This window comes from Falco peregrinus, chromosome Z (assembly GCF_023634155.1).
Source record: "Falco peregrinus isolate bFalPer1 chromosome Z, bFalPer1.pri, whole genome shotgun sequence".
NCBI classification, from domain to species: Eukaryota; Metazoa; Chordata; class Aves; order Falconiformes; family Falconidae; genus Falco; species Falco peregrinus.
In genome coordinates this window covers 60,240,477-60,261,106 of record NC_073739.1, presented here as the reverse complement: position 1 = coordinate 60,261,106, position 20,630 = coordinate 60,240,477, and the positions used below count along the sequence as shown (strand labels likewise).

The 20,630-nt window shown below is 35.7% G+C and overlaps 1 protein-coding gene across 2 annotated transcripts in view; it reads right to left on the bottom strand.

The window, feature by feature from the left end:
* Positions 1 to 1,195: 1,195 nt before the first annotated feature.
* The window catches only part of JMY (junction mediating and regulatory protein, p53 cofactor), a 73,049-nt gene continuing 53,614 nt past the window's right edge, over positions 1,196 to 20,630 (bottom strand). For both annotated transcript variants that reach the window (XM_055790875.1, XM_055790874.1), the window contains 5 exons: positions 17,038 to 17,124; positions 14,399 to 14,494; positions 12,561 to 13,107; positions 9,892 to 10,202; positions 1,196 to 6,576 (listed from right to left, as the gene is read on the bottom strand). In XM_055790875.1, the coding sequence (XP_055646850.1) occupies positions 9,895 to 10,202; positions 12,561 to 13,107; positions 14,399 to 14,494; positions 17,038 to 17,124 (1,038 nt within the window). In that variant the 3' untranslated portion in view covers positions 1,196 to 6,576; positions 9,892 to 9,894. The remainder of the gene's footprint in view (positions 6,577 to 9,891; positions 10,203 to 12,560; positions 13,108 to 14,398; positions 14,495 to 17,037; positions 17,125 to 20,630) is intronic.

Below are 20,630 nucleotides of genomic sequence, written 5' to 3'. Positions count from 1 at the left end.
TGTACAAACATTTAGGCCTTACTCCAAGTAGCACACCACTGCCTTCCAAGCGTGCCTACAGATAGTGTTCACTAATTTGCAATTCCGATGCATGTATTAAATATACTTCCAACCTGCAGGAATACCCGTAAGAGTCATAAAAAATGGGCTACTTACCTACTGATGCCAATGACAAAGTAGACACCAGGTGATGGTAGCAAATACTCCGAAACAGAAGTTTGTCGTGCAGAGCAGAACATATGAAGGCACCTGTACCAGGGTCACATACACCACCAAGGGCACAGTGAGAGCATTAGGTACCGATACAACCCTCCTTCATAACAACTGGCAGTGATAACCAAAACACTTGCTTATTTCAAAACACATTTCCTAATTGTTCTACATGTTCTGCCGCAACCCAAAATTAACAGCATATGGCTATAGGAAAAATAAAAACCCCAAAAAAACCCCAAAGAACCAAACAGTGGCAACTGTAGTCTGGGACATGATCGGTCATCTATTCTGGGGTATTTCTCCTGCCCCGGATAAAAAATGGTTAAACTCTTTGAACAGTCATAACTGTACATCTAAAGTATCCAAGTTCTTCATATAATCTAGTTTGGTTTTGGAATAGTATATTGTACATATATACCAAAAAATCCAGTAACAGAGAAGTCACATGTTTTTGATTTGAGCTTTTCTATTATCATTACCTTCTAAGTGATTGCAGGTTGAGGCTTGCTCTCTCCACATAACAGCACTGCCACTAGCTAGCTCTGAAAGGGTAGAAGAGCATAATAAGGGAGCTAAGCTCTAAACTATTTCCATGTTTAAACTTTTTACCTTTTTCATAGTGTTTTTGTCTTTTGAATAAGAGACAAAAATGTGTGTGATTTGTATTTAAGCAGAACTATTCTGCATTCTTTAAGAGCAAGATTCTTCTACAATACTCAAATTGTTTATGTGACTTGGTTTACAAAGGCGTTACCTAAATATAATTATTTCCTGCTGCAACATAGCGAGGCACACTCATCTGCCATTAAGCAATGACAGGCAGCTTAAGGAGTTAAAGAGTAACAGCAGAAAACTAACTGAGCTAGGTATGATTTTTTGAGGGGCAGGGCAGGGGGTGGGACATGGACATGACTAAACTCTACTAAAAATGTTTGGGTTTTTTTAATGTTGGTACATATTCAAAGTTAAAACCAGACAGTAGTCAAATAAATATCCTTTAATAAAGAAAAAAAAAAGGAATCATTGTAAAGCACCAAAACTGTGAGTATGACGTTACATTGCATGTACAAGAAGGTGAGTGCAGTACTTTGTGTACAGGTTTAAATTTCTGAGTTATGATAATAAAAACCCATGAAATACACAGCAATAAACTTGCATTGCAAAAAAGCTGTACTAAAGAAAAAAGACCAAAAAGCAGACAGTTAAAACTTTCTTTAGTTTTCAGGTATTGCTAGAAATGTTTAATTTTTGATCTTTTTTTTTTTTTAAACATACTTGTTGCTTAATACTTTATAACATTGAGCATTTTTAGGCATAGTAGATTTGCAGTCATTTACAATAAAATATGCATTTAATGTGTCCTTTTGAATATGATGGATTTAAAAAACTTTCTTAAAGCCAAGCACAATGTGCTAGTAGTGTTTGAGTCTACCAATAATATTGCACAAAGCTAGTGAATGGCAAATTTGTTTTCTTTTGATTATTTTGTATTTATTCTCCAGGCTTTAACAAAAGTTAGTTTAGTGAAACTTCACTGACTTATTCATGCAGGACAACTCATATTTCTTAATATAAGTCATCTGTATTTCTTAAGTTTTCATCTTATGATGATGTATTTGTATATATTTAAGATGGAATTAAAAACATAGAACAACAACAATAACACACTGGGAGATGCTAAGTAAATATCCCCAATCTCCAACATCTATTTCCTAAAAATAAAAAATGTTTCTAAATCTGAAAATCTAGGCAGCCTATGGCAAACTAATTAGCAAATAGGTGACATCTCTGCAGAGTCTGAACGACACTCAGCAACACAGGCATCATCCTTTTCACTTGTTCCAAACGGATACAATACTGGCTAAGAGATACCAGCTTTAAATAAATCTCTACATTAATATTAGAAACTCAGCAGAGTAAAATTCATTGCTTGGTCATGTTCCATATTAGAGGTACATCAGAACATTCACATCTGAGAATGGAAAGACAACCTCTTCTGTCAAAATCTGAAGCTGTGGGCTACAGAATACAGACAACCTGAATCACAAAAATTCATAAATGTCAGGTTGGAGATTCACCACAGTCAGAGCTGGGAGTTTTGGATCAATATTCAAACTGAATGGGAAGTGCAAAGAACTGTATATACAACAGCCCCTCCCAAAAATATACTGGCATGCCCACTCACCCTTGACACTCCTAAAAATTCCAAGTATTTATGTATTAGGCAGCAATTAAATATAAATTCATTTTATAGGAAAAATTTAAGTTACAGTATATTTCTAGGTTAAAAATAGCCATTTCTACACTTCTTACAGCATTGGTAGCAGTATGTCAATGTGCTTATTACACCAAAGAGTAATTTGCGGTCAAGTTTAGAATGACCTGCTGTATGCCAGCTCCAGCAGCACTGAAATTATGCAGCGCACTCTCCCAGTAAGGTGCTTCTGTTAACTCCTTCTCTTTGCAAGAAGCTTTGCTCATTCTTAACATTAATTCTGTAGTGCTAAACATAACATATTGTCCGTGCTTATGGAATCATTACCAGAAATATATCCAGGTAATTTAATTACATAAGCATTACAATGAAAATAAAAGTCTTGTTACACAAGTGAGCAAACTTGATTTACAAATTACACTCTTGAAATTCAGTGCAACGAATGGAATAAGGGTAATTTTGACCAACAGAAGTTTCTGCCTCCTCAATAAGCTGCATCTTAACAATGCACCTGTCATTAATATTAAACATTACAGAATATATAGTGCTTATACTCAAAATGATTCTTTACAAATAATGTAGTGAAGTTATGTTGAATTCTATCCCTGAAGCAGCCACAAAAGAACATAATACATAATCATCCTAATTTATTTTACAGGTGTCTGGTGTAAGATGCAGACTGTCAGATATTTTTTTTTAAAACCTTAGAAGTAATGTTTAAGAAAAACAAAAAAGCCTCCATCTATCCTAGACAGGTAACAACTAACACTATAAAAACACAGTAAAGTGAATAAAATAAAACTACTGGTAATTTTAAAAGAATCTGGAACCTCTGTGAATGATAGCATGAAATGCATGGTGATGCAAATTCCATTTCTGAGCAAAAGACTATTGCTGTTTACTTCACATTTTGGTTATTTTAGTAGAAGTAGGTGTTTCTTGTCCCCACTCATAGAAGATTTTTTTCAGTCCTCACATAAGCACTTGTACAGTAAAGATTATGCATTCCAACTCTTCACCTCACTGGATCAGTTACACTATACTAAAACAGTTTTAATTTGAACAAATAAAGAAGTTTCTAAAACTGGAAAAAGCCTGAAATCTGACAAACTGCCTAAGATAAATGACTAGCAACAGAATAATGCAGCCACAACAAATGAAGTCTAGCCTCAAATGAAAAATGCCCAATAATGGGTAGAAACGTTTTTTATGAGGCTCCCTTTCTTTGCATGTGTATGTGTTTTTTCTAAAGTTACGCTTACTAAGATTTCTCAAGGACCAACACAATTAATACAGCTTTTCTCAGCTATGGAGGAACCAATCTCAGCAGGACTGCCAATAGTTTCTTTAAGTTTCTTGTGAATATACTTGAAACTTCGCCCATTTGCTGCTGCATCCATCCCACTGCACACAGTACAGAGGATGGGAAGTTTTATCCATGAGCCTGTACACTACATACACATAATATATCAAAGTGGAGATTTATGTGAAATTGTGACATCTAGTGACTCATGGAGGATTAAAATCCAGGATTTTTTTTTTTTTAGCATTATGTGGAAAAAACTGTTTACTTTCCACAATGAAGATGGCAGTTTTGAACTGCTATGCTCAGCACAACTGCCTTCTGTGTGCGCATAAAATACGAACTGCATTTCTATAAACTAAGCTACTACAGGAATCTAAGACTTCAGCTAAACATAAAAGATGAAGGACAGTATTTTTTCTCACTCATGCACATATTTTAAAAGGCAAAGATAACAGATCACATGGCAAACAAAAATTGTAGTACAGTACAGCATGGAGCTATTTAGAGAAATCACAACACAGTAGTAAACTGGTAGACACAAATGTTGTGCAAGGGAACCACTGCGCCTACACTTTAAAATTACACTATTTTTCCCCAGCTTGGAATTTTGCTAGTGTCCCACATGCACACTCTTTGGCTGCAGGCTTGAAAACAGGAAAAAATGGACACAGAAGTTGCTCAGTTACTACTGTTAGTTTAGCCCTAAGTTTCAGATGAACTGTATAATCTGAATCACCATTCTGCATCATAGTTCTGATTTGTGCTACAGCCAAAAAAATTTATTTGATTACCTCAGCTTTTAATGTGTGGTGTGACTGGAAGAACAGAAAAACAGAGAAAAAAAATACACCAGAGCTTATGGTATAGGCAACGTCAAATAAACTTTGAAATTGCTGTTATAACACAGTATTAAGACAGCCTGCAACCACACCATGTAACTCAGGGTTCAGAGAAGCAGTTTAAGAAAAAAACATCGTATGGTTTTAGGTCCTTGGAAAGCCAGTATCAAGTGTTTCATAGAGCTGATCTCAGGACAGAAAAATACAGACCTGACAACTAATGCAGCAAAATCAATACAACTCTACAGTAATGCTGCTCACAGGTGCTTTGAAAATGAACGTTCACTAACTTCATAAGGCAACAAGGTTAAGAAAATGCCTGTTGATATCAAGGGTAGAATGACATCCTTTCAAGATGTTTGACAGAGCTTTAAATTCAAGACAGCCACAGCAAAACAACAGAAGGGTCCAAGAGCTGAGGTTCCTTTAGGTTACATAGCCTACTGCTAAGGTAAGATCTGCTGTTGCTCACTATATAGGTAAATGGCAAGATGTTAATTTTTCTCTGAAATCTCCTGTTATAAATGTTAATGCAGTACATGTTTCATGAAATGACAGCAGCAATGCATAACTCCACTTAAAAATACCTGCATAGTAGTTTGTCTGTCACACGACTAACAGTGAATGGACCACACTGCACAAGGGACAGGGACTACATTTCTGAAACACAGTGTAAGCCATGACAGTAAAAATAAAATGCTAGTGACAGTTCTATTTTCTTTAAATTGTAATGGGCTGACTTTAATATCTCATGGAGTTTCTAGACGGTACAAAGCTACTTGTATCTCTGTACTGACAGACCTCTTAGGACTGTGGTATCGTAAGAGTAGCTGCCTGCAGCCATTAGCCATGAAATTTAGGATTACTTCTAAGTATTCACTGAAGAGGAGGTTGTAACATTCCCTAAACAAAAAAAACAAACCAAAAAAGGATCAAAAGGGAACTTTTTTTTCAGCCAGTAAGGTTCTGGGTATGAAATACAAACATTTTTGCAGCCATTAAAGGGAAGAAAGAAAACCAGCAAGAGAAGCATGATTTTCACAACTGAATTATCAGTATAAGTGCTTTGATCTTTTTTAAAGAAGGCTGCTTAGACTAATCAAAAGTAACTTTAAACCAAAAGACAAAAATAATTTTAAGTATGAAATTACAAAATATTGCTTCTTATAACAAATGATAAAAGTATAACTAACTTGGTTCAGCATAGCTAAATATTATTTTAAAAAAGCATGAAAATGTCTACTTCAAAAAAGTGTCAGACTATAAATGACGTTCTAAAAAGGTGCTGGACTACGTCTTGCTAAATGTACCATTTTGGAAACACACACATTCTTTAATATGTACTGAATTCAACTCTTATTTCTCATTGTGCTGTGTGGTCACTTGTTAATCTTCATACTGACATACATTTCTTCAAACTAAGAAGAAAAAGTCTTAGTTGCATGTTACTGAATTTCAGCAACTGTAGTGCAACTAGGAATTCTGCTCTTTCTAGTATCACACTACTAACACAGCAAGCTTCTCTGCAAGGAGCTGTTTAGTTGGATTTTTAAGCAGATCGTATATTCAGTGCAGTGAAGGGGACATTTCACAGCTGGTTTGATGTCTTGGCCAAATTCCAAAGACACTTTAACACCAAGTATTCTCCTAATTCAAAATGCCCCCCTCACTTAACTGGCCACACATTACTAATGCAAATAGAAAAAGTGCTTAAGAATCAGGCATTCTTGATTATATAAAATGCACATCTAAACAACTTAGCTTAGTGTCCAAACAAGAATTTTTTTGAACAAATTAAAGATAAAAATGACCCAAAAATTAACATTTCGGGCCATTTTTTTCCATATATACTGAATCATTTGCCAAAGAAAGACTATTCTTTGCCAAAGAAAGCCTCCTGTGGAATTGATGGTCATAACTGCTGGCTCTGAATTTTCAGAAATGAAGAGGAAAAGCAATCTTCAGCTGGGGTTTCTTTTCTCACATCAGTGGCTGTAAATCACCTGTTTGGGAAGAAAGAAAAAGGAACATCTGAAAAGCTAAACAGCTGTACAAATACACTCTGTTCAACATACTAGCCAATTCCAACATGCAATACTAAGCAGTGTCTTCAAAAGCCTTAATTCTCTTTGCACAGAATATGACCAGGTCTTTTTTTGCCTTCTGGTATTATTGGCAGTGAACACAGATTAGACTTTGAAGTGGCCCAAAATACTGGATTAGAAGAATACGGAGAGGAAAAACTTGCTGCTTCTCTGTTACTTTGCCCATCTTTCCCAAGAATCTAGGTTTTGCATTACTTATAGTACTCTTAATGTACTATAGTGATTTATGTGTACCATTATGTACACACAGACAGGCTTGGGATACTTTTGATAACCAGTAATATTCCAATTTTTAATACAGAAACTACTGCGTCTTTATACTGCTTGTTCAGCTGTACTTCCAATACACAGAATGGCTCAACATTTTTGTATGTGGTTTAGTTCCCATAAGGAAGGAACTGCTCTTAAAAAAGTTAGTGATAACTTTATGTATAAGTTAACTTATTAAAGCAGTTAATACAAGGGATGACCAGATCTCCTGTGTGAGTTAGTTACTACTGGTTTGTCTTCAAACTTCAATAACAAATGGAATAAATTCAGTGGACACTGTTAATACTCCTTTCACATACATTAAGACACTTTTTGGCACCTGATAAACCAAACATCATTATATCTTATTTAGCCTTCATTCCTAAGGCAAAAAAATGCATTACATTTTGCTTATAAGGATGTACACATATTAAGCATAGTTTGTAATGTGTGCCAATACACGTTTGTATAACTGTTTTCAATCTAAAATCCCTATGCAACCAATTTCCATATGTGCAGAACTTACAGTTAAAAATCAGGTCAGTCTTAAAGCATGTTATTATACAGATGATCTTATAGTAAAAAAATACTATTCTGCAATTTCTACAACAGACTTTCATTAGATTTTACTCTTGTGTAATAAATTCTGGGTAACCAGTCTATATGTTAAAGCAAATGCACTCATATGTGTAAAGTATTTATTCAGCTGAATTTCATGAGCACTTCTGTCTCAATATATGTTCTCCCAGATTATTTCACACACTTCGATAGCAGAAGCCCATTTTTGCTTTGAGCTGCTAGCTATTTTGTACAACCATTTTTCAATCAAACCTGTACTATCTGTTAAATAGTCTCATCTCATGAAAACAAGATTGTTTTCATAATAGAATAGGACATTGGTAAGAAAAAGCAGGTCCCAGATGTGTGAAGAACTCCAAGGAGCATGCGCTTAGAACTGATACAGCATCCTGCAAGTGATGTCATGGGACCTCAGCATTTGAAAGGAGTACATCCTTAAAATGGGAAGATGCCATAACTATAGGCTGGTAAAAAGGAGACAACCACCAGTGCACTACAGGTACTGCATGGCAGTGATTTTTGACCTGCTCTCTGAACTGCCTCTACGGGGCTGCAAAGGATAGCAGAGGAAAACGTGTATTTATATTGCATGGCAACATACATATAAGACTTCTAACAGGATGCACTTCCAATGGAAAATATTTAGGAGGTTCACCAACCAGATTAAAAAAAAATATTCAAAGTCACTCTTGGAAAATGCCTTTTTATATATATATATCTCCACAGTATTAAAAGAGTATTCTTGCTAAAAATGCAAACAAAATCCCAAAGAATAAGTTAAATTTATGAAAATCATAAAGTCAAATAGAGTTTCAATTTGCTCAGTAATCTAGGAAATTCAAAGAGAATAATTGCACTGAGAAAGCCAAGTCAGTTGCAAGGCACATCTTTTCTTACAGCTGTCATTTCATTTCTGAAGGGCTGTGGTAGTGGGAGTTTTCAGTATGCAAGTATAGAAAAAGTTACATCCAAGCAAAATTATTTTCAGTTTGAGTTTCAGCAAGAGTTAAGTACACCTCCAGTGCTGGAATTCCAGCTCCAAAACTAGCAGTTCTTTTGGTATGGAAGAGAACAAGCATGCCATAATTAAACAGCATTAAATCATTAGTCCTGCCAATGGCTAGTTCACGAGTAAATAAAGGCAACATCTATTTTTCCTTTTCAAAAATTTTAAGTACTATTATTTGAAAATAGCATACCAATGAAACAGTTTGAGACATAGTATTTCATAATCACAACAACATTCAGCAGATGACGTGCTAAGTCACCATAATTTTTTAAACCGCTGTTAACACTTATCAATAGTCACCCTCCATCTATAACAACTAACTGGGGTAGAAATGCCTGACTGTAAATATCCAAAAAGGTTATCTTTTTGCTACTGCTAGTTGTGTTGCAAGGATTATAAATATTGATCTTCCATAGTCTTGAAATAGCCTTTGATTTCCAAACAGATTTTTAAATTCTTTTCAGATTGTCACACCTACCTCTCTTTTTCTCCAAATTTTAAGTTTAGTGGAAGCTTTCATTGAGGCTTAAGTTCATTCACATGCCAGTAGCAGAAAACAACAACACAAAACTAATGCTGTATGCTTCTGTTGTTATCAAGAATCTCTTTGTGCTACTGATGCAGCCATAATTTTGAAAACTAATCTCTTGCCAATTTCCAGTTTGTTCTGAAATCATTAACTTCATCTGCTGAAGTCTAGTACCTGTACTTTCAGGCACTGTAGCTTAGTATAATGCAAGCTAATGAGATTTCTATGAGGAGCAGAAGTGAAAGTTACATTTGTATATTTACTGTTTATGGTCTGGAAATTTAATTAAGTCATGAAAGTTTACAGATTGAAACCAAGCTCTCTGAGTCAGTCATACAGGGTAACCAATGACATTTCAATGTGTTCAGCAGTCAAACCTAACCATCCTTCACTTGGACCTATTCAGTCTGAAGTGATAAACATGCTAAACTTTTATTACAAGGCCAGAAGTAATTAGAAAATAAGTACAAGGCATGTCCAAGAGTAATAGTGCTGCTTTGTTACTTAAAAGCTTTTTAAAGCTTTTTGGTAAGCTGCAAACAGTCCCTTCAAATTTACTAAATGAAATACAGCTTTTTCTAGGAGCAGTCCTGTCAATTCAGCAGAAGTATTCAAACAATAAAAGGTTAATATGTTGCCTAGAAAATTTTTCCCTTACTATAAACCTTACATTCTTTGGAAAGTCACTGATACTAAATTCATATGTGCATGTTTTACCACGCTGGATGCCAGAGAGTTTAGTCACATTCATACTAAATCTCCTAGAATGCACAACCTGAGGCTTAGCAGCTACTGTTATACAAAAAGCACTGAAATTTTTTTTTAAAAAAAGATGCAGGTTAATTACAGCTTAATTTTCCCAGTCTGTGCAAGGCAAACTCTCCTCTTCATCCTCTGACTCAGGTGATGCTTCCTTAATCCGTCGCAATGCTTCATGGATGCTCCTTGTCAGAGGGTCAGTATCAGGCAGAATTGTAAAGGATTCTCTCAGAACATCTTTCTGCACTTTCTTCAGCTTCACCCCTTTCCGAATCTGTGCCAAGATGTTATTGCTATCATCTTCGTCAGGAAAAGGAGGGAGACTTCTCTGCTCAACTTTTCTTAAGTGAAAGCTGCCACGTTTCAAGGAAGCCAGCACTTCATCCATCGGGGAACTCACTGTAGTAAATCAGAAGACCTTCAGTATTATTTTTACCAAATTTTATTAGTCTTAATTTATATTTCCTACAGACCAAAAAGTAGCTCCATACTATTAAAGTGATAGTCCCATAGCACAGAGTATAATGGTAGCTCCAATATTGTTTTAGCCCCCAAATTTCTCTTCCGTATTACCAGGTCAAAACTGGTTTATACAAACAACTCAAATTTCTGAAACAACTTCACCTCCTATCAGACAGGTAGTAGAATTTTTTGAACAAGACTGCTTTCCTGATTGCAGTCAGGAAAAATCAAACTAGCTGCCATGAATCCAACACCATTAAAGTGTTTATTATATTCTCTTTCTTGACTTTGAAACTCAGGTAGTGAGACATATCTGAAGTACTGGACTGTGCAATCCATTCTCAGCACTTGAATTTTGTGGCTGATTTTACCTACTGCATGGACTGCATGTCAGTGAGGGAAGCAGCAGTATAGTCAACTGCAACAGCATGCATTTTCCTGCTCCTCTGGACTCATGTAAGTATTGGCACCTAGTCACAGCATGCCTACATAAATTCCCTTCCTTTATCATTAATGAAAAGAAAGAAGTAAGAGTTAACACTTTACCAACAATCCAGCCTTTATCAACAATTTCTGACTAGTTCTCTGCAAAAATACAGATTGGCCTTTGGCTTTTTAAAGAGCTACAAGTAGGTAAGAACTCTGTCCCAAAGAATGCATTATAATAAAGTACAACAGTTCGAAATAGCTCGCATACACTAGCACATACAATGTAGAGCACATATCAATCAACAGATGAGTATTCATCTCCAGTTCTTTTTTGTACATTGTAGAATACATCTTTAAAACCTGTTTTGCATTTATGAGTGAGCTTTGTCCATCAGACTAATGGCCCAGACACAATAGACACAAGGAAAAAAGAAAAAGAGTACAGGAATGCACATTTGAAAGTGGAAGGAAGGATCGTAAAATACAGAGACAGATTTGTGAAACCACTTAAGAGACCGAGAACATCTTGGGGAAACCAGAGCAGCAGGTAAAGTGCAGCTACAGACATTAACAATACTCTTAAGAGGGAGAATATAATTTGATTTTGTATTTGTCATTTTAATCTGTATTGAATTGTACACATGTGCTTTATATAAAATTGCAAGATAAAATTAGTATCAGAAAAATAAACAATAGACTATAGAGAAAGAAAAAGGGAGCATAGCAGCATCAAAATTGATAATGAACTTAAAGACATTGTACCTGCAACCTGCAGGATTTGTAAGAGCTTAAGAATTCTGCAACTATACAGTTTCTTCAAGGTTTTTCAGTCATTTAAGGACAATTTCTAGAGGAAACATTCTTGTTTGTCCGATTGATGAAGACAGTTCTAATTTTGCTTTTATCTGTATGAGGGAAAATGTGAATGGAGTCATGTTCTCTGCAGCTGTAACTGACAGAGCCAGATAGAATTTTAAATAAAATATTATTACAGCCATATTACAGCATTGTGAATCAAGGTACTCTTTCTCAGTGACTTACAGTAAAACAGTGCAGCTGAATACTTTTGAAAATCCCATGTCTGATTTTCAAATAAAAATTTTGCTCCAGTATAGCATGTTTCACCAAAACACGAGCATTACTTTATTCAAACATGGCTGCCATTCTCCCCATTTTATATATGAGCTAAACAGTTAAAAGACAAGTAACACAGAACTGACAAGTCGTATCAGATCTCCCAGCTCAGCCCTGTGCTCTATTCATTCTCTTCAGTTTCCAAAGAAATTTTTGATCTTTTAGCTAATTATTAACATGCTTTGCTGAATGATTACAGGTTTAATTTCTAATTGTAGTTCACCTATATATTTACTCAGCTCTCAAGGGTACTTGAGGGTTTGTGGACTTCTACATGAAAATTTGAAGAAACCTTGAAGAAAGCATTCTCAATGTTTTCTCTGTCCCTCAACAAGTATTCATTTTACTTTGATGTAGATTATGTAAAATTAACTTTTATGTATGTTATTAATGTATAAATTATATACTATAATTGAACATATGTTATTTAAAAATCACTGCACCCTCAAGAGAAGCATGTAATATTTGCAGTGCTGGCTGTCAACTAGACAGGAAAAGATTCTTTCAGACAACAATTAGCTCTGTTTTCTAGCTACTCTAATGTGGTATATCACACAGTCAGTTTCACAAGTGTTTAGGTCCTAACATTTGAGTTGCCAGTATCTGTCAACTGAACAAGATTTAATGACTCTCCCATTAATGACAGAATCAAAGCATACACTTTTCTATAGAGCAATTCAAAAGAGGAACTGATGTGCATTACAATTAAATACACAGAAGTGAAAATATTACCTCTTTTCCTCTGCAAACCCTCTAGATCACCCGTCTTCTTAAGCTTCTTCTTGGCACTGACTAGCTGACTGCTGTCAAACAGATGTGCTGGTGGGACACCAAAAGAGTGCTGGACTCCCTTCTCCTCACTCTGACGTTTCACAAAGCTGTCACTTTTCTCTAAGGATTTGGTAGCATCTTCCTTGGAGGGCAGGGGTGGAGGTGGAGGTGGTGGAGGCAAAGGAGGTGGCAGCGGTACTACAGTAACAGTCTCTGGTTGAAGCTTATTACCAGTGAGGGCAGAAACACTAACATGAGGCAGTTCAGAGGTAACACCATTTGGAGGTAATGAGATATCTTGAAGTTGTTCTAAGCTTGTAGATTCCTGCACTTGTAAAGGCTGGACTGCATTTTCCAATTCCACCTCTTCACTCTTCTCTTGGATTTGTATGGTTGCTGGCAAAGACTGAGGCTGATCAACACAGGGTGCTGAGCTGGTTGCACATTTTCTTCTTGCATGAGCCAAACGTAGTCTGGTTGATTTAAGTATTACTTGCCCAGGGTACCGCTAAAATAAGTAAGTTTTTGACAATTGGGTAAGTACATGCAACACACTATTCTAGATTCTAAGTACTTGTCATTAGGGTTTGTCTTTCTGACAAGCAGGATTCATCTGCTATTTTCATTCATTTTGCTCTGGATGTAAAAGCAAAGCAAATATATCCTCACCTTTATGCAAAAGTGATCTGTTTTCTTAATTTTTATTCTTGGTTAAGCCACAATTTACATGTCATTTGTCTAGTCAGGGATATACATGGGGTTAGAATTAGGATTTCACTAGGAGCCAGACTGTACATTCAAAACTTTTTTCTGGAAACTAAAATCCAAAATTCCCTCTTGCTTTCCTTTTCTAAAACTGGTTCTAAAACTCTTTCTGCAATGAAGTCCCCTCTGACCTAGTACACTGGCCTTAGATGTGAATCATACTGCTTAAAAAGGTATCTCATGAAAACACCAATCATTCTGAGACATTCCGAAGTATTTTTAATTTAGTTCTTAAACTTGCTGACTCAGTAACTGTCTTTTCATATTAGTTTCATCCATAGCCATTTTAACGCAAAAATGTAAACACTTGTGAAAGACGTATCTAATACATTTTACACAATTGTGGTAGGTCTAAAGCAATAGGGATCGTAACAATATAACCATGCTTACACACAAAGTCAGTTCATTAATAGTTGCTGGTTAAAATAAGTTTGCTTTAATTTATAGAAGCTATGCAATTCAAAAGCCTTGAAAACAATAAGGATACAAAAAGTGTACTGCTGAGCAAGACAGCTTTCCAGCAGAGAAACTTCCTGTACCTGTACTTTTTTATGTATTCAGCAAAACAAAACAAAAAAGTCTTTGCCAATTAATACAGTCTCTGTTCTCTTATACTTTCACCCCTTTCCTTACCCTCCTCCCTTCATTCCATCTTCTATTCATTTTCTGATACTTCCATGGTAATAGGAAGGAGCAGGTATTGGCAGGTGTTCTAGCAATCAGTGGCAACTGGGGTATGTCAGATGGTAATGTGCTTTGTGGGACATACCACTCAGATTGTAATTCCTTTGGGAACTTGCTAAGTGTCTTGTCACAAGTTGTAGATGTAAGAGTGAACAGAAGCTTATTACAGCACTGGGAATGTAATGGCCAGAGGAATTCATTACTACCAATGACATATTTTGCTGCAAGATTTCCAAAGAACAGTTAACTGCACAATGAAAGAGTACAGCTAATAGCACAGTATAGTCCTAGAATGAGTAAAAATTTGTTTTGCAAAATAAACTGGCAGAAAACAACAACTCTTCTGTTACCTGTTTAAATGTGCGAAGTCTGTCCAGTGTTTTCTGTCGCTCCTGACTAACCCAGGAGCTCTTTCTTTCCTCTTCATCTTGTATTTGATCTCGCTTCTGAGAAAACACATAGAAAAACATGTGAATATTACATACAATGCCATGTTTAACATCATTAAAAAAACTGACTTAAATTAACTCTTCCGTTAACTGTTAAGAATTACCTAACAACCTACCTCTCAAATACACTTCTGAACTTCCAAACTTCACCTTTTTCTTCCCCTTAAAAAATACTATGTATTTCATGTTTTAGAATCTTAAAGAAATCAAAGCTCAGTAAAGGAAGATTTCAATCTGGAATTAGAACACTTGAAAGACTTGTTATCTAGAAAGATGAGAAATAGCTACAGACATGACAGAAAATTATATGGAAAAAGCCTCCTTAAATTAAAAATGGTATAAATTAACCAGACAGCAAATCAGTATCCATCTTCTCTCATTTCAAGAAAAAAATGACAGCTCAAATTGCAATGCTGCCCATTTAAAACAAGTCATATCAGTATTTTCACAGTACAAGAAACCACTGAATTCAGTGCCACAAAATTTTGAATCCAGTAATGAGCAAATTAAGTAAACATTTTCATTATGATTTACAACAGTAAACAAAAGTTTCGTATTTAATTACCTTAAACTGTCATTATTTAATCCAGCTTGATTTTCTGTAATCCTACTTCAATAAAGGTTTGAAGTTCTTCCCTGCAGCTAAGACAGATGTATTTTTTCTTGTTTGGGGATCTTACCTCAGTGACAACATAAATTCGGATCACCTCCTTTAACTAGGCATCCAATTTTCACAAAACTTCAGCACAGTTACTACATCTTTGAAACAAAACACTACTATTCAGTCAAATCTACTGAAAGTGGATACTAGTTATCAGATGGCAAAAGTCATTGTACACAGGTTCAGAAGTTATGAGGGAAAGTGATAGAACAGGTGACTATGAAGTAAAAACCCTGAGCAGAAACAGCAGCTTTAATCCTTAAATGACTCACAGCATTTAGAACTTCTTTTAGAAGCTCATCTTCATCATCGTAATTAAAAATTCTGATCACTTTTGTGAACTTTTATTGTCATTCAGTCAACACAAAAGCGATGTCTGCCTGCCTGCCATTTTCAGAAGTCAGCTAGTGGCCTGTGTCCTTCATAAAGAGCCAACTCCTGTGATTTGGAAGGAAGTGAATATAGATGCATTAGGGAGAGGAAGAGGAGAATGCATCTGAAACACAGTAAGGACAGGAAACAGGAAAAGGTGAAGAGGAATACAAGCATGTGGTGAAAAGAAAATAACAAAGCAAAGGGACAAAAGTTAAATCAGAGGCATAAAGAAAGTATTATAGCAGGAAGGATAGCTCTGCCACCACACCTGCATGTTACATACGCAAACAGATCAAACTTTAGCTGAAGCAGTCTCAAACTCAAGGGGTTTGTTGTTTTGGTTTGGGCTTTTTTGTTTTTAAATAAGAGTGGTGAAGTTGCAGTTTTTATTTGGTTTTAGGTTTGGACACCCTTGCAGTTATCTTTTCAAAATTCTTAATGAAAATCAGTGGCTGAAAATCTATGTTACAGTAACAGCAGAAATTCAGTCACATTATATTAACAGAAAAAAAGACCAAAAAAAATATCAGCATAAGGTTCTTCATTATAATGCAAGTGGGCTACTCCATGAAGTAACAAAAAAGCCCCGTAGTTTTGAGAGACAAGAAAGTCCTTCAGCTTTATCGGGTCTTATTTTTAGGAGTGACAAATGGACCACTCCACACAGCAAATTCCTTTGCCTTATTGTTAAGAACTGAAAAAAAAAAACCTATTTATCTAAGCTCCTGAAAGAGTATGCCAATACGTCCTGTCTTTCCCAAGTAGCCTTTTCATAAAATAAATTATGCAGCTGACTTCCTGGATAAATACATCAATGTTAAAAATGTATAAGGATGAAACAGAATCACTTTCACTAATCTAATTGAAGCCTGAATTAAAGAGAAGACTTGGATTTCAATGCATCTTTGTCAGTGATCTTTATTAAATATTGATACTGTATCAGCTCCCAAGACTTAGCTCAGAATTTGACTATTTTTTAATATGAAGTCTATTATGTTCAGCACAAGAGTTAGACTAGCTAGCCTATACTCTGTGATGAGACTGTGTGGAGAATCATGGAGCATACAGCTGGAACTACAACTTTATACACAAAATTCTAGTGACTTTTCTAGAAAGACGAAAAATAACAAACAGGCTTATTAAGATTCAAGAATAAAAATGTATGTCTTCCTTCTCATTTCAGTGTGTCTGATGCTGTACCCAGATGTCCAGAATCACCTATGTGAATGTGATAAACTGCATGCAGCTTAACCCTCGCAGTCATCACTTACGACTGTGAACCTAGCATTAAAGAACTGTTCTATCTGCTTGGGTTCAATCTCATCCTAACACAAACACGTATTTCCCCTTACCAGCATAGTATGATACAGAAATTCATGGTGCAAAGGCCAGGGCTACACACCATCTTTTTTAAAACAGCTGTCACTCTGAATACTCTCCTAATTAATGTACGATGAGGAATGCAAGCTATTAACTAAAGGCTAAACTCAACAGCGGAACTTACTAGCTGAACAGTGTGGTGCGTTTTGTATTCTTCCTCACTCTGGTGACGCTGCTGGATCTTTTCATTATGCTTTGCGATACAGATCTCCTGTAGCAACATAAAATGTTATCTATAAAATATGAATTTCAAATATCGATTTACAGAGTAAAATGTCATATTTAGGAAACAGCAGTAAGCATTAGAAAAATAAAAATTACAAAGCCTATCTCAGACAAACTAATTTAACCAAGCTAATTTAAGTTAAAGTAAAATCACAAAATAAGAACAAAACCAATCCAGACAAACCCAAACCCATTACTTCTGTCAAAAGAATGTACACAAGTAACAGTTGTTTGATAAGTGTATTCTACAATACCGTTATGAAAGTGGCAACAAACACCGATTTGCCAAATACTTCATAAAAACCTTGCATAACTCCATGCATTTATATACATGGATAATAACTAACTCTCAAATACAACATGTATTTCTGTTTATGCAACTAGACAGCTTTCCATTTACAACTGTCAGTTCATCTTTTGCACATACAATCTGCAAGCATAAACATTAATAAAGTTGTTACAATTTTATGCATGCACAAGCAGGTTCACTTATTATACCAAGCTCATGTCTGTAATGTCTGGTTTAAAAACAAGCACTTATTACATTGCTTGCAAATAAGAAGTTAAAACAAATCAAAATAGGCCACATTACAATAGATTACAAGAAACAGGATGACACTCAAACTTCAGGTAATATAAAAAGAACTGAATTAAATCTCAGTTACAAAGAAAAGGTATGTGTAGGAATTCAGGGTAGCGACAAGACAGACAAGTTCATAGGACAATAGTGAGGGCCAGGAAATCAGACAGTATGGGCCACAAAATTAGGCTCAGTACACACAGCACGCAGAACTATAACCAAGTCAGCCGTGTAGTCAGAAACAGAACTCACGGCTGTGTAAAAGGGGCAGTGTTAGGAAGCAGTCTGGAGTGTGACTGCAGCCAGAACGCTGAAGCAATGGGCTTCCCAGGCATCATACTGCATGGAGCCAGACAGGAGCTTTGCCATTGACAGCAATGCTTGGAGCAGCTGATGGAGTTATCAGCCATCAAGCAAGCCACTACAGTAGTGGCAAAAAGATACAAAAACAAGGAGCGGAGGGATAAAAAAAGTCCACGGTTTTGGACACTTGGAAATGGCAGAAAAACCTACTATCTCCTACAAGCAGGTTATGAGACGTACTGAAACCACATAAAAAGTCAGCCAGTGCTCCTGTACAGGGCAGTAAAACCATCAATGCTGCTACCGTATACAGATAACTGGCAAAAGCATGAAAGTTTCTGTGGAAACAGTGGCCCAGCTTCATCAGAGGTGTGTATATATATATATATATATATATAGCTAAACATGGCTGGGATTTACGTTTGTTTGTGGGGTTTTTCTTCCATGGTGAAAAGAGTTTAATTAAAACAACGGAAAAGTTAATTCATTTAATTTGTAACTGCAAAAGTACAAACTACCTCATTTCTGCATTTCAAGGCACAATACCGTCAGAATATTGTTAGAGAATCTGAAACACTATTTGTAATACTGATTTACCTTGACACTTTATTTTCTACTTATGTGTTAAGTTTGATTAGAAGTCTTCTAAACTAATGAGGAATATATGTAATGAGATATAAAGAAGTATTATAAAATAATGAGAAAATGTATGTTTGGTTTGGTTTTTTTGACATGTCTCAAAAAACTGGGGGGCACATGTCTATGAAATGTTTTCTCTTTAGCACCAGTATTTAAAACTTTCTGATTAAGAGCAATAATGAAAGATACTTTAAGCACTGCTTAAGAGCAATTAAGCACATGAAGAGGATAAATCAGAGCAAAACATATCTGGTGCTGACTTTGTACTAATAAACAACACACTTGAATTTAATTAGGAAAAAAAAAGTTGCCATTTTATAGGGACAAATGCTGGATTTTACTTGTAGACAAGACTAAGTGACTACAAACAAAGGATGAACAAAAAAACAGCCAGGTGGCAGCATTAAAGAAAACGATCTGGGTGATTATGAAAGATGACAAGTTGACCACAAAAGAACAAACTCCTGCAAAAAAAGGAAACATCATAATTGGGTGTATGAGCAGGAATACAGCCTGCTGAACATGTGAAGTAGTCCCCTGAGGCTTCTCAGCACTGGGAAAGCAGGAGCACTACATCCAGTGAGAGCCACTCCTCAAGAAAGATGCTGACCAACTGTATGGAACTCAACAAGATTATTGAGAGGTAACGCCAATTTCTCTTAACTACCTGACCAATTTCACAGTATCAAATAGTACTTCTATTAAAAAGACAAAAAGGGAGAGCTGAGGAACCATTCAACCCTTGTCACTGGATAAGCTACCACATTTAGGACTAGTAATACAAAATACAGATCTACATTAGTATTGTATTTAACTAGTTCCAGTAAGCATTACTTTCACATTGAAAAGCATCAAAATTAAAATGTTAGCTTCTCATTAGGTAAGCTCAGTATGTACAGAAACTGTATTTTGCTATAAGCATTCAGTGTAGTTATGTCCTTACATTGTTGCAGTAATAATAATAACGATAATCAAGCATACCGAGTAACCCTGTGCCAGCTGTCAGTACATCTACATAACGCCTGTTTTGGCACGGGCTACGCTTCAAACTGTGGGCTTGCAAAGTAGTGAAGATGCCCTAATAAATGGACACAACAGCATATGAGGAAGCTTCTTAGATCAAAGCACACATTATAAACATACCCCAAACAGCTTCACCAACCAGTTGCTTCTCCCAGTCTGTTCATAAGGAACGCTCTTCCTGGATATAAAATAATTCAATTTTTTCACAAGTCTGTTTTTCCAAAGATGTTTTCTAGACACCTTCTACACTAACTTTTTCACCTTGACTCTTTGCTGTACATCTAGCTCCCTAATGAAACAGCTGCTTAGTCCGTATGGTAACCTAATTAATACTACGTGCCGCCAGCAGGGGGTACACTGGGATAACAATAGTGACATCCCGCATGAAGTATCTGTAACTAGCTTTCAAGAAGTAAGAAAAATAGTGAGACCACTGTTAAAAATCCTGGGTTTTAGTAACTCACTCACTACGATAAAAACAAAGGAACATCAGGAAATGACCGTTTAACAAATGCAAATAGGTTTATATTAAAAAAAATGAGAATGGAGTTTATGCTCATGGTAGTACAGTGAAAGAACATCAACTTCTGTAAAACCACACACAAAAAAATTCTGGCTCAGTCAGAATCACAACTGAATGAGGTTTCTAAGGAACCTTTAGCAAACGTTTGTAATAAAGGTTTAGTACAATTATTTGACATCATTAAAAAATAAAAGCATCAACTTCAAAAACAGGTAAGTAATTTCTGAAAAACAAAACAGACTATAGTCACAGAAGCTTGTATTTATATTATGTATACTCTTACTATATATAAACTGATTCCTCTTCACTGCATTATCTTCTCAACAGAAAAGATTTTCAAACACCCAGATGATGAAATTAGCTCCTCCAAAAAATAAAAACCAATGATAGAGAATTATTGCCTATTGTTTTTTTAATCATTATA